The following is a 14,600-nucleotide window of genomic DNA, read 5'->3' on the forward strand; positions in this document are numbered from 1 at the left end:
GAGCTGTTCCGGCGCATCCGCAGCGCTCGGTACCCGCCGCCCCCGGGGCTCTCCGGCCCTGCCCGCGCCCTCATCGCCCTCATGCTGCAGCGGGAGCCCGCGGCACGGCCCGGCCCCGCACGGCTGCTGCAGCACCCCTTCCTCACACAGGTGCGGGGCTGGGGACACCGGGGACACGGGGGACACTGAGGGACATGGGGGGACACACAGGGACACGGCAGGACACTGAGGGACACTGAGGGTCAAGGGGGCACAGAGGGACACGGGAGGACACAGAGGGACACGGGGGACATGGTAGGATACTGAGGGACACTGAGGGACACAGAGGACACTGAAGGACACTGAGGGACACGGGGGACACTCAGGGACATTGAGGGACACGGGGGGGCACGACGGACACTGAGGGACACTGAGGAACAAGGGGAACACTGAGAGACAAGGAAGGGACACTGAGGGACACGGGGGACACTGAGGGACACGGGGGGCACGGGGGGACATGGAGGACACTGAGGGACACTGAGAGACACGGAGGACACTGAGGGACATTGAGGGACATGGAGGGACACTGAGGGACATTAAGGGACACTGAAGGACACAAGGGGACATTAGAGGACACTGAGGGACACTGAGGGACACGGGGGAGTCACCGCCAGTCCCTCCCCAGGGTTTCACACCCCACACGCTGCCGCCCCGCGCCTGCCACTCCGTGCCCATCTTCGTGGGACAGGAGCCCCTCTGCTGGATGCTGCGGTGCTGTGTCCCTGTGACCCCTCCCCAAAGGAGCTGAGCCCCAACATCCGCGGAGGAAAACCTTTATTAGTGCTGGGAACCGTCTAAAATCCAGAAATCCAGTCATGGAAACAAGCAGGGGATGGGACGTGAGCAGTACGGACAGCGCACACATACACACACACACACACACACACACACACCCCCTCACACACACACACACACCCCCTCACACACACACACACCCCCACACCAGTCTGCCCTTTAAAACTGTTAACAGGAATAAAACAACCCCCAAAATCCAAACCACCAAAATAAAAAGGAGCTCTCTCTTCCCTGCCAGCCTGGGATGGGGATGGGGAGGTGCAGCTCCATGTCCTGGTGTGGGACTGGAGAGGTGCCAGGTCACCCCCACGGGGCAGTGGGGACACTGGAGAGGGGACAGAGGGAGGAAAGTGCGTGGTTTCCCTGTTTAGCTTCACTTCTCCCTCTCTCTGGAGAGAAGAGTCGGAGGAAACGCTGAAAGCTCAGTAAAACAGGACACTAAAAACACCCAGAAAACACGGAGGGGAGGGGACAAGGACAAGATGCTCGAGGTGGCCCCAGCAAGCACCAAGGAGCCGCCTCCAGACCCGCCCAGGGGGTGTCACCAGGGTGTCACCGACCTTCCTGTGTCACCAGCGGGGCCTGGGGGACAGAGGTGACAGCAACGACTTTGTCTGCACTGGGGGGAGCCTTGTCCCAGCGCTGGTGACAAAGGACAGGGGACAGCCTGCAGTGGTGGATGGTGGCAGTGAGCTGGGGCACTCAGCTGTCACTCGTGTCCCCAGACCATGGCAGAGTGGCAGGGATGGATCCCACAGCCCTCAGATGGCCTCACACAATGCACCCGAGGCTGGGAGGGGTGGGACACAAATCCCAGGTCACCCTGAAGCTCCTCAGCCCCCAAGGAAGCCACCCCAGACAGGGGCAGGAACCTTGTGCCACAACACCCTGTGCCACGCAGGGTCCTGGGGCACACTGGGGACAGCCCAGGCTGGCTTGGGGCACCCTGGGGACAGCCTGGGGCAGGTGGCACAGCCCGGGCTGGCTGCTGCCCCTCCCCGTGGCCGGCAGCTCAAGGCCTGGCAGGGAGCCCAGGGGATATTTTGGATATTTTTATCCCGGCATTTGTGTTGTTTGAAGCTGTCAGCTCCGTGTTTTCAGTCATAAACACAACCCTGCCCTGTCCCAGGAGCTGACAGCAACAGCAACACCCTCAGCTGCCACAGCCTGAGCCCCTGGCATGACCCTGAGATGGGACACAGAGGCCACAGAGGTCCCCAAAGCCCCTGTTCTGGAACACCTGCACCGGGCACCTCTGTCCCCCTGCCAGGCAGGAAGGTCCCTGAGGGGTTCAGGGCAGGATGTTCCAGTTCATTCCCTGTGGGTTTGGAGCTCTGGGATCTCCCCATCTTTACTGCACAGCCAAGAGGTGCCCAAAGATGGGGAGAGCAGGGCTGTCCCTGCCCTGGTGACAGCTGTGTCACAAACCAAGCCAAGGTGGCAACAACAACAACAACGAGGCTTCTTAAAAGAGAAGGGATTTAAAAACAAAGATTCAAGTTTGGGAACTCCTCTCCCCCTCCTCCCCGGCTCCACACGAAGCCAAAACTCACCCTTGTGCAGAAAATCAGGTTCAAAGTTCAGCCAATTGATGGGGGTGACCCACAAAACCCTGGGGTGACAAGGGCAGGTCACCTTAGTGTCACCACAGAGCCTCAGGAGGGGCTCAGAGGGGCAGCTCCAGGCAGGGGGTGTTTGGTAACAGGAACCAGGCGAGGGCAGGTGCGTGGGCAGGAGATTTTCCCCCTTGCCAGGGCCCTGCAGCACCTCTCAGGCTGAAGGCACCGAGTTGCTCTCCACCTTCAGTCCCTTGCTGGCCAGGAAGGCGTCCTGCTTGGGCTCCCTGCCCAGGAACCTCCTCAGCATGTCTGAAGCATCCACGGAGCCACCGGGATGGAGGATGCACTTCCTGTAATCCATGCCCACCTGTGGGCACACACAAACACACACACATATGGGCAGGGCTGGCACACCCACCCTGGGCATGCACACAGAACCCTGCCCCTGATAGTGGGGCCCTGGAGAAATGTTAAAGATGGACTCTGAAAATGTCAGAGTTTTGCCAGATCATTGCACCTGCATAAGCAGTATATTATATATATATATATATATGTTAATATATCAATATATAATAATATTAATAATAATTATAACATCAATGATATATAAATATATAATAATAATATTACTAATAATAGTTAATATGTATGTGTGTATATATGTATGTATATATATGCATGTATATATATGTAAATATATATGTATATACACATATATATGTATATATATGTAAATATATATGTATATATATGTAAATATATATATAATTGTTAGATGTGATGATTGTTTAGTAATTAAATATAATTACTGTATAATCATAAGAAGAATCTTGAGAAACTATGTTAGAATTTTAAGGGGGGCCATGAGGAGCCCATGCTTGGCTGAAATCTATGTATACAATATAAGTTTAATAATTAACATGAAAATTATATAAAAATATAAAAAGATGTTCATCCCAAAATTCGGGAGGAACATGTCAGATTTGGGTTTGTACCCCTGACACCCAGAGCTCCTCAATAAAAGCACCTGCACAGAATCATTCTGGTGATTCTGTGTTTTGAACGCTGCCATCCCTACCTTGCAGTTCATGATTCCCTCCTGCTTGAAGCGGGTGTGGAACATGTCCATGGAGTACACCTCGCTCCAGAGGTAGCCGTAGTACTGAGCATCATAGCCCCCAGCCAGGTGGCCAAAGGTGGCTGGCATGTTTGTACCTGAGGGGACAAAAGGGGTCAAAAGGGACTCCACTCCTCCCCATGGGAAAAAACCCCTCCAGTGCTGTCCCAGCTGCTCACACAACCCAGGGGACAAAGGGAGGAACTTTCCAGCCCTGCTTTTCCCAGAGCCAGCAGGAACTGTCCCCACACACACGGGAGGAACTCGCTGAGCTGTCACAGGGCGAGAGGGACAGGAGGGTGGCACGGCGTACCTGGGGTGGCAGGGACACCCAGCACCTCCTCACAGAGCTGGGCAAACACCTCCACGGGGTCAGCCTTGGTCTGGGTGTGCAGTGCCTGGTCTACCTTGGCCAGGACGATCTGGCGCAGGTTGAAGAGCCCTGTTGCCAAAAGGAGGAAGAGGAGGAAGGGGGAAACTGAGGCTGGGATGCTGACACTGAGGCAGGTGGCAGCTGGGCAGGCTGGGTGACACCTCTTTGTCCCTTTCACGTGCCACATCACCCTCTCTCTTCCCACATGCCTGGGAAGAGAAAGGGTGATGTACCATGTGAAAGGGACAAAGGGGTTCCTTCTCCCCATCCCCTCAGAACCCCCAGCACCACGGCGAGCAAGGAAAAGCCTTTTTTGTCCCCAGCCAGGTCACTGAGTGTCCCCTTCCTGTCCCCACACCCAGAGGACATCCAATCCCTCCCACCTGTGTTTGCCTGCCGGGATTTAATGAGTTTCTCCAGCAGCTCATCCGGGATGGGGCTCCCTGTCTTGTAGTGCCTGGACATGCGCAGCAGAGGCTCCTTCTCCCACACCCAGTTCTCCAACATCTGCGACGGGGCCTCCACGAAGTCCCTCTCCACGTGTGTCCCGCTGAACATGGCAAACTCCGCCTGGGGGACACGGCCAGCTCGCAATTCCACAAAAAAACGGGATGGGGGAAAAGCCCCAAGCTGTGCCAGCGCAGGGAGGCCTCACCTGAGAGCACAGCTGGTGCATGACGTGCCCAAATTCGTGGAAATAGGTCTCCACCTCGTCGTGCTGCAGCAGGGAAGGGGCGTCTGGTGTGGGCTTGGTGAAATTGGCCACCATGGCGGCCACTGAGATCTGGCGGCTGGAGTCTGGCAGGAGGCAGCCGGGCTGGAGGCCAAAGCAGGCAGCATGGCCGTACTTCCCTTCCCTGGGGAGAGACAGGAGGCTCAGGATCCTTCCAAAAGCCACACAGAGCCATGGCATCACCCATTGTGGTCCTTAGAGCCGCCCCAAGTGACGGCCCTTGGTGACATCCCTGCCCCAGCACACGGCGCTCCCTCCACTCCACACAGCTGGGAGCAGGAATCTCCTCCTCCTCCTTCTCCTCCTCCTCCTTCTCCTCCTCCTCCTTCTCCTCCTCAGGCTCTGCTCCTCCTGCTCCCACATTTCCCCTCTCCCCAGGTCTCACCGTGGGTACAGGTCCAGGTAGAACTTGCCGATGGTCTCGCCGGAGGACGCGTCCCTCACGGTGTAGAGCTGCACGTCCTCGTGCCACACCTGAGCCTTCTCCTCCAGGTGGAAAGTGAGACCCAGCAGCTCCTGGTAGATGGCCAGGAGGCCCGTGGTGACCACCTGCATGGGGAAATACTCCTTGAGCAGGTTCTGGTCCACGCTGTACTTGGTCTCCTCCACCTGGTTCATGTAGTAGCGCATGTCCCAGGCGTTGATGCGGTTGTCGAAGTCCAGCCCGCGCTTCTCGCACTCCTTCTTCTTCAGGTCCAGGATCACAGCCCGCTCCTTCTCCCCCAGGGGCTTCAGCTTCTGGGCCAGCTCATCTGGGGAAGGCAGGCAGGGTTGGGATCAGGGATCAGAGCAGCACACCCAGCCCAGGATGTGCTGGGCAGGCCCCAGGACGTACCCAGGAACGTGGCCACCGTCTGGCTGCTCTTGGCCATGTTCATCTCCAGCACAAAGTCAGCGTGGGTGCTGAAGCCCAGCAGATTGGCCTTCTGAGCCCTCAGGTCCACCAGCTCCTTCAGGATCAGGCAGTTCTCCTGCAAGGCAGAGAGTGAAGTACACGTGTGGTGGTGTTGTGGGTGCCAGGAGAAGGTGAGAGATGAGAATTTGATTGCAAGTTCTCAGAAGGCTGATTTGTTATTAAATAAATTATATTGTACTATATTGTATTGCAATATATTATATTATATTGTATTATATTGTATTGCAATATATTATATTATATTGTATTATATTGCATTGTATTGTATTATATTGTACTATATTGTATTATATTGCAATGTATTGTATTAATTATATTATGTTATGTTATATTGCATTATATTATATAACATATAATATATTATATATTTATATAAATACATATTATTTCTATAATTATATCAATATATATTGTAATATATTATATAATATAAAGAATATATATTCTAATAGATATTATATAAAATATATATTATATATGTAATATAATATACATGATATGATATAATATGATATGATATGATATGATATAATATGATATGATATAATATAATATAATATAATATAATATAATATAATATAATATACATAACATAATTATATCACATTGTATTATATCATATTATATCTCATTGTATTATACTCTAAAATCATATACCAAAACTATACTAAAGAAAGAGAAAAAATATATCAGAAAATTAGAAAAAAAATGATCATAAAAACCCATGACAGACTCAGAGAGTCTGACACAGTTGGCTGTGATTGGCCATTAAATTAAAACAATTTACGTGCTTAATAAACAATTCTCTAAATCACATTCTAAACCAGCAAAACAGAGAGAAGCTGAAGCTATCCAGGAGAATAATTATCATATTTTATGAAAAATCCTGGTGAAGAGATTGTTCATAAAATATCACACAGGGGACAAGGGAAGCAGTGTGGAAAGGAGCACAAATCTCTCCCTGGGTGCCCTGATCAGTCCACCGACCTCTTTGCACCTGGAGTTGAACATCTCCTCCACCTTCCTCCTGGTCTCAGGCACGTAGCACTTCTTCAGCAGGGGGAAGTAGTGCGGGTACTTGAGGGTGACCTTCAGCTTCCCATCCTCTGTCTTCTCCAGGGAGTTCAGGAAATCCTCAGGGAGCCCCCCTGGGAAAAGAGCAGGGAGGAGCTGAGCTCTGGATTCTGCAGGAATGCCCTGGGACCATCCAGTGTGAGCCCTCCATACCCAGTTCCTCCCTGGAGAAGGGCAGGAAGGTGGTGTCCTCGTTGAGGTTCTTGTTGAAGTCGATGCACAGCACGCTCAGCTTCTTCTTGATAGCTTTGATTTTCTTCAAAATGCAAAAAAAATCGGAGAGAAGTCAGAGCTGGGGGGGCACTCAGGCTGTTCCCACCCTGCTGAGCTGCCCAGCTCTGAGCCAGCCCAATTAATGATGGTGCACAATTAATGGTGGTGAGCCAGCAGCCCAGAAAGGCTCCTGGGGTCACACCTGGCAGGGCTCAGCCACCTCAGCAGGTCCTGCCTGTTCCCTGCTGCCTCAGGAGTTGCAGGTGCTGCAGAAACAACCTCCTCCCTCCTTATTTCCCATTTTTTTCTGGTTTTAACCCAGTTCTGAGCTCCTCTGCTGGTGCATGGTAAGAGAGGGAGGCCCCTGAGCAGCTCAGCCCAACTCCAGCCCTTGGCATGTGGGGATTTGGTGCTAATTCCCCAATTTCACCTCCCCAGGAATTCCTCAACTCCCACTTTGTTAAAATCACCCTTTAAACGGAAAGGAAAAAGGGGGAGCTGGAGACATCACCCAAAATCACCAGAATTGGGAGCAAAACCCAAACCTGAGCCTCACACCCTGCCCCGAGCCCTGCCACAGCAAGGGGAAATGCATTCAGACTGGCAGGAAATAGGATTAAATGGGATTTTAGGAAAAAAATTCCTTCCTGTGAGGGTGCGGAGGCCCTGGCACAGATTTCCCAGAGCAGCTGTGGCTGCCCCTACCCTGAAGTGTCCAAGGCCAGCTTGGAGCAACCTGGGACAGTGGAAGATGGGCTTTAAGGTGCCTTTAGCCCAAACCATTCCAGGATTCTGTGCTCTCACCTCCTGTGTCTCCTCGGGGAGGTGGAGCCCGTTCCTCTTCCCCAGCTTGATCAGCCTCTCCAGGTACCTCTTTGCCTCAGGCTTCAGGGAAGCACTCTCTGCTTTCTCCTGGAAAACAAAACAAATCTCCTCTCCTCAGGGAGCTGCAGGAAGCTGCTTCCCAGTGGGAATTCTGGGAATACCACAGACCCAGCAGCAGATGGAAAAGCCCCAGGGAAGGCTCTGGTTTGGTGCAGAGGTTCCTGTGTCACCTCGGGGAAAGGATTCCTCCCAGATTGCTTTAAACACATCACCTTTGTGCCACGTCAGCATTTTGGGGGACATCACCACTGAGGGGGGTTGGATTTACCAACAAAGGGGTGATCAAGGCTCTGAGTGAGGGGGCAGAGCCCTCAATCCCAAATTCCCCATCCCAAATTGACTCTCCCAAAAAATCCCTCACTCCAGCTGTGCCACTCTGCCGTGACCCCACCGCGCTCCCTCCCCACCCCTGCATCCTTCCCTCCTGCACCAAAACTGCACAAAAAATTCCAGCAGGATTTAGTTTCCTAAAAAATCCCAGCGGGATTTATTCTCCCAAAAAATCACAGCAGAACTGACTCTCCCAAAAAATAACGGCAGCATTGACTCTCCCAAAAAATCCCAGTGGGATTTATTCTCCAAAAATCCCAGCAAGATTTATTCTCCCAAAAAATCCCAGCAGGATTTATTCTCTCAAAGAATCCCAGTGGGATTTACTCTCCTAAAAAAATCCCAGTGGGGTTGACTCTCCCAAACATCAGAGTGGGATTTATTATCCAAAAAAAATCCCAGCAGGATTTATTCTCCAAAAAATCCCAACAGGATTTACTCTCCCAAAAAATCACACCAGGACTGATTCTCCCAAAAAATCACAGTCGGATGAAGGAAAAGGATTTGCTGGAATTCCAGGGGGTTCCAGCCAGGCAGGGGACACACCTGGAGCCACACAATCCTCTGGTACACGTCCTGCCTCATGCTCATCTCCACGTCAAACTCCGAGAGCTTCTTGTCGGCCTCGGTGCTGGCGGCGCGGATGGCCTTGCATGGGGACACGTGCTGGGGGAAGTCCAGCATGTTCCTACGGACTGGGGGGACAAAAAGGGACAGGGATGGTGGCTTCATGTCCCAGTGAACACCCACAGCCAGGCTGGCAGCCCCAGAGCCTTTCCCTCCCCTCACACACGCACAAAGGGAGAGATGGGATGCACATCCACCTTTCACCTGCCCAGCACATCCACCCGTTGGATTCCCACCACAATCCTCCTAAAATCCACTGGAATTCTGTGCCTGTGAGCCCCCAACAGCTCTGACATCACAGGGAGTTTTGTGCAGGGCTCGATGCTCCCTTCCAGCTCCAGAATTCCATCACTCCTGATGGTAACAGCTCCTGCTCCCTTTGGTCCCTTCCCTGCTGCCCAGCACACCCACCCACTGAATTCCCACCACAATCCCCCCAAAATCCACAGGAATTCTGTGTTTGTGAGCCTACAAAAGCTTTGCCAGCACAGGAGGTTTGGGGAGTTCTGTGCAGGGCTCCATGCTCCCTTCCAGCTCCAGAATTCCATCACTCCTGATGGCAGCAGCTCCTGTTCCCTTTGGTCCTTCCCCTGCTGTCCATCTGCTGGATTCCCACCACAATCCTCTTAAAATCCACGGGAATTCTGTGCCTGTGAGCCCCCAACAGCTTTGCACAGGAGGTTTGGGGAGTTCTGTGCAGGGTTTGATGCTTCCAGCTCAAGGAATTCAAAGATTCCTGATGGCAGCAGCTCCTGCTCCCTTCGGTCCTTTCCCTGATGCCCAGCATGTCCATGTGCTGGATTCCCACCAAAATCCTCCTAAAATCCACGGGAATTCTGTGCCTGTGAGCCCTCAAAAGCTTTGCCAGCACAAGAGATTTGGGGAGCTCTGTGCAGGACTTGATGCTCCCTTCCAGCTTGAGGAATTCCATGATTCCTGATGCTAACAGCTCCTGCTGCCTTTGGTCCCTTCCCTGCTGCCCAGCACATCCACACACTGGATCCCCACCAAAATCCTCCTAAAATCCACAGGAATTCTGTGCCTGTGAGCCCCCAACAGCTTTGCACAGGAGGTTTGGGGAGTTCTGTGCAGGGCTCAATGCTCCCTTCCAGCTTGAAGAATTCCATGATTCCTCACGGTAACAGCATTCCCTGTCTCCTTTAACTCTCAAAGTGGGACAATCCCTTCCTACAGACACTTCCCCAAAAGCCACCACGCCCCAGGTGTGTCCTGTGCCGATGCAATTCCACAGGGGAGGAAAGCAGGGAGAACATTCCCTGCTGCCATCCCTGCAGGAGCTCCAAGAGCAGCACTCCAGGTGCTCTCCAGACACCTGGATCCTCTCTCCAGGAGAAGCTGAACAGGCAGCTCAGCCAGGGAAGTGCTGACAGCCCTGCTGAGCTGAACACTCCTCCTGCTGAGCAAGAGGAATTATTTTTTTCCCTATTATTTCAGGAAAAAAGAACGGGGAGAGGAGGAAGATGAGGCTGCTCCCTGCCCCAGACAGGTGGGGCAGCTTGAGCAGCCCAGGTGTCACGAGGAGGGGCCACCTGAACTGTCACCCTGCTGCAAATAAACCACCAAAGCTGCACAAAAAAATCCCAGCAGGATTTATTCTCCTAAAAATTCCCAGCAGGATTGACTCTCCCAAAATATCCCAGCAGGACTGACTGTCCCAAAAAATCCCAGTGGGATTTATTCTCCTAAAAATTCCCAGCAGGACTGACTGTCCCAAAGAATCCCAGCAGGATTTATTTTCCCAAAAAATCCCAGCAGGATTTATTCTCCCAAAAAATCCCAGCAGAACTGACTCTCCCAAAAAATAATGGCAGCATTGACTCTCCCAAAAAATCCCAGTGGGATTTATTCTCCCAAAAAATCCCAGCAGAATTTACTCTCCCAAAAAATCCCAGCAGGATTTATTCTCAAAAAAAATCCCAGCAGGATTTACTCTCCCAAAAATCCCAGCAGAATTTATTCTCCCAAAAAATCCCAGTGGGATTTACTCTCCCCAAAAAAATCCCAGTGGGGTTGACTCTCCCAAAAATCAGATTGGGATTTATTCTCCAAAAAAAATCTCAGCAGGATTTACTCTCACAAAAAATATCCCAGCAGGATTGATTCTCCAAAATATCCCAGCAGGATTTATTCTCCCAAAAATAATCCCAACAGGATTTATTCTCCCAAAAAATCACACTAGGACTGATTTTCCCAAAATATCACAGTAGGATTTACTCTCCCAAAAAAATCTCAACAGGATTTATTCTCTCAAAAAAATCGCAGTGGGATTTATTCTACCCAAAAATCCCAGCAGGATTTATTCTCTCAAAGAATCCCAGAAGGATTTACTCTCCCAAAAAAAAATCCCAGTGGGGTTGACTCTCCCAAAAATCAGAGTGGGATTTATTATCCAAAAAAAAAATCCCAGCAGGATTTATTCTCCAAAAAATCCCAACAGGATTTACTCTCCCAAAAAAATCACAGCAGGATTTATTCCCAAAAATATCCCAGCAGGAAAAAGGCCCATGGAGAGACATTTGCCCACTGCCCCAGGGAAAACTGAGGAAGGAGGTGAGAGTTCCTTGGATCTTTTCTGCTTTTGTTCCCACTGGTGACACATGAAAGCCAGGACAGCCTTGGCAAAGCAGCTGCTCCTGCTGCCAAAGGGCTGCCCTTGGGTTCATTTGTTGTTCCAAATCTGTTCTTTGTGCTGGTTCCTTGCTGTATAAACATTAACTGGGAATAAAACCAACATTCTGCTGGCAGCCACAGGGAGAGAGAAGCAGGTGACAGCACAGAGCTAAAAAAAAAAAAAAAAAAAATAAAATCCAAAAATCTTAATAATCGTGGGAGGGGGTAGAAGTGACCTCAGAGCTCAGCCCTGCTGTGGGCAGGGACATCTCCCACAGGTGGCTCCAACCTGGCCTTGGACCCTTCCAGGGGGCAGCCAGAGCTGCTCTGGGCAAGCTCAGAGCCTCCCATTACTGTAAAATTAGGCAACACCCCTGACTCTGTGATATCAGAAGGCGAATTAATTATTATATTATATTATATTATATTATATTATATTATATTTTTATACTATAGTACACTCCTCTAAACTGAAGCTGTACAAGCACTCAACAAAATTTTGTGATTGTCTCCTGTCAGGACACAGCTTGTAGAGATCGGTGAAGAAAACAAAACACACTAGAATCTAATCAAATTCTTTCAGGTAAATAATTTAACACATCCCACGTGTTCCAAAACACAGGAGCAGCAAATAAGAATTGTTTTGATCTCTGTGCTTCTCCCTTTTAGCTTGAGGAATTCCATCATTCCTGATGGCTCCTGCTGCCTTTGGTCCCTTTCCTGCTGCCCAGCATGTCCATCTGCTGGATCCCCACAAAAATCTTCCTAAAATCCACGGGAATTCTGTGCCTGTGAGCCTACAAAAGCTCTGCTCTGCCAGCACAGGAGGTTTGGGGAATTTTGTGCAGGGCTCCATGCTCAGTTCCAGCTTGAGGAATTCCATGATTCCTGATGGCAGCAGCTCCTGCTCCCTTTGGTCCCTTTCCTGCTGCCCAGCACATCCACCTGCTGGATTTCCACCACAATTCTCCTAAAATCTACAGGAATTCTGTGCCTGTGAGCCTACAAAAGCTCTGCCAGCACAGGTGGTCTGGGAAATTTTGTGCAGGGCTCGATGCTCCCTTCCAGGTCCAGAATTCCATGATTCCTGATGGTAACAGCATTCCCCGTCTCCATTAAAGCTCGAAATGGGACAATCCCTTCCTACACCCACTTCCCCAAAAGCCACCACGCCCTGTCCTGATGCAATTCCACGGAGCAAAACAAGAACATTCCCTGCTGCCATCCCCGCAGGAGCCCCAAGAACAGCACTCCAGCAAAAACCTGAGACAGAGCGAATCCTGTCTGTCTGTCTGTCCAGACAATGTCAATGCCACATCCCGGCATCCATCCCACCCCACCCCTGCCAGCAGGATCAGCCTCCCCACCTGTGTATTCCACCTCCACGTCGGCCAGAGCCTTGAGGGTGTTCTCGTAGGAGACCTCGCCGCGCTCCTGGGCTCCCACGCGGTCGTACACGAGCTTGGTGCTCTCGGTCAGCTCGGCCGCCATGGCCTCGATCTGCTCGGCCGTCAGGTCCCAGCGCAGCTGGCTGGCCAGGGGACGCGGGGCCTGGCTGTCCACGACATTCCCTGCGGGGCAGAATTCCAGGGAGGGCCCCAGCGTTGGGGATTCGCGCTGGGATCATGTCCCGGGAGATCCGAGCCCTCCCGGGGCTGGGAAATGCTTCACCGAAACCCGACCCCGTGCCCGGCCCGGTGTCCCTGCCAAGGCTGTCCTGCTCGGGGACAGAGGTGACCTGGCGGCACAGGAGACCCCGGCCGGCCTGAGGGGCCGCCTCCGGTCCGGTCCTGCCACCCCTGGTCCGGTCCCGCCGCCCCCGGTCCGGTCCCACCGCCCCAAAGCTCCTCCCGGTGTCCCGCTCTCCCCGGTGTCCCCGCGCCCCCCATCCCGCCGGTACCTGTCGGAGGGGCCATGTCGGCTGTGCCGGGGATACCGGGAGGCCCCACGTTGCTGACGAGGCCGGGAGGAAACCGGGCCGGCCCCACGCACCGAGCATGTGCCCCGACCGGAGAGGCGGGCGGGAGAGCGGGGCATGCTGGGAGCCTGGAGGACCGGGCCGCTCCCGCCCGCACGGCACCGCACCGGGACGGGGCAGCGGGGGCGGCTCATCCCCGCCGCGACCCTCAGAGCCGGCCGGGAGCGGCCCCGGGGCGGGCGCGGGGCGGGCGCGGAGCATCCCCGGGTCCCGCCCGCCCGTTCCCATGGCAACGCCCCCGCGCGTTGCCGGGACAACGCAGCATCTCTATGGTACCGCTGTGGGCGGGGCTTCCGCCGCGGGCCACGCCCATTCTTGTGCTATCGGGAGGGGCGGGGCCGCAGCGGAGCCGGCGCGCCGAGGGCGCGGCGCATGCGCAGTGCGGGAGCGCGCCCGGCCCAGGCGAGTGTCCGGTGAGCGCAGGGGGACCGGGGGACACCGGGAGCGGGACGGGGGCACCGGGACCGGCCCTCCGCCGGGACCCCTCCGCCTCCAGACCCGCTGGTGCCGGGCCGTGCTGCCGCCGTTCTGTTCCGCATGGGGGCAGTGGCACCGGGGGGGTACCGGGTGCACCGGGGCCTGGCCTGGCGGGACCGGACGGGACGGGACGTACCGGGAGCGGGCTGTGCCCTCCGTTGGGACCTGTGTGTCTCCGGTGTTGCCGGTGCCAGGCTCGGGGATCGCCCGTCCCGGTCCCTGTGAGCGCACCGGTAACCGGGGATCCCCGGTTGTTTCCACCGGGGCAGGGTCCGGGCGGTGCTCGCGGGGCTTTGGGGACACCGGGGAGCGGCGCCTTCCCCTCTCCGCCCGGTGGGTCCAGGGGCTGCCGGGGAACGGGAGCCAGGCGGGCCCGGTGCTGCTCCCGGGGCTCTGGGCGGACGGGACCGGCTCAGCTCCGGTGGGCTCGCGTTAAACGGAGCTCGTGTCTCCGTTAACTGAGCCTGGCTGTGCTACAAACCCACTTAAAGGGCGGGGAGTTTGCTCTGGGAATTCCCAGCTCCGGGCGCTGCTGGTTGGGCTCTCCCTGCTTTGGGATTTCCCTCCCTGTGCCCTGCCAGGACGGGCTGGCACTGCCCGGGCTGCCAGGGGCTGCCAAATCCTCCTGGGCTCTGCTTTGGGGCCACCAAAATCCTCCTTGGTTTTCCTTTAGGGCCACCAAACTCCTCCTAAATTCCTCCCGCTCCTGGCTCTGGTTTGGGGCCACCAAATTCTTCCTAAATTCTTCCTGCTTTTGGCTCTGGTTTGGAGCCACCAAATTCCTCCTTGGCTCTGCTTTGGGGCCACCAAAATCCCTCTAAATTCCTCCTGTTCTTGGCTGTGGTTTGGGGCT

General features: G+C 53.8%; 1 protein-coding gene across 1 annotated transcript; it reads right to left on the reverse strand.

Annotated features, from left to right (window-relative positions):
- Window positions 1–2,604: 2,604 nt before the first annotated feature.
- THOP1 (thimet oligopeptidase 1) lies at window positions 2,605–13,409 on the reverse strand. Its single transcript, XM_054290973.1, has 13 exons — window positions 13,193–13,409; window positions 12,660–12,863; window positions 8,581–8,729; window positions 7,624–7,731; window positions 6,760–6,862; window positions 6,520–6,680; window positions 5,452–5,587; window positions 5,002–5,368; window positions 4,539–4,740; window positions 4,267–4,453; window positions 3,824–3,952; window positions 3,472–3,608; window positions 2,605–2,760 (listed from the first exon to the last, which is right to left on the reverse strand). Exons 1-13 carry the CDS (start codon window positions 13,206–13,208, stop codon window positions 2,605–2,607), a joined length of 2,055 nt encoding a protein of 684 aa, XP_054146948.1. The 5' UTR covers window positions 13,209–13,409.
- Between the last annotated feature and the right edge of the window lie 1,191 nt (window positions 13,410–14,600).

This window comes from Melozone crissalis, unplaced genomic scaffold, assembly GCF_028551555.1.
Source record: "Melozone crissalis strain CALT ecotype California unplaced genomic scaffold, PUWL_Pcris_2 ptg000088l_1, whole genome shotgun sequence".
NCBI lineage: Eukaryota > Metazoa > Chordata > Aves > Passeriformes > Passerellidae > Melozone > Melozone crissalis.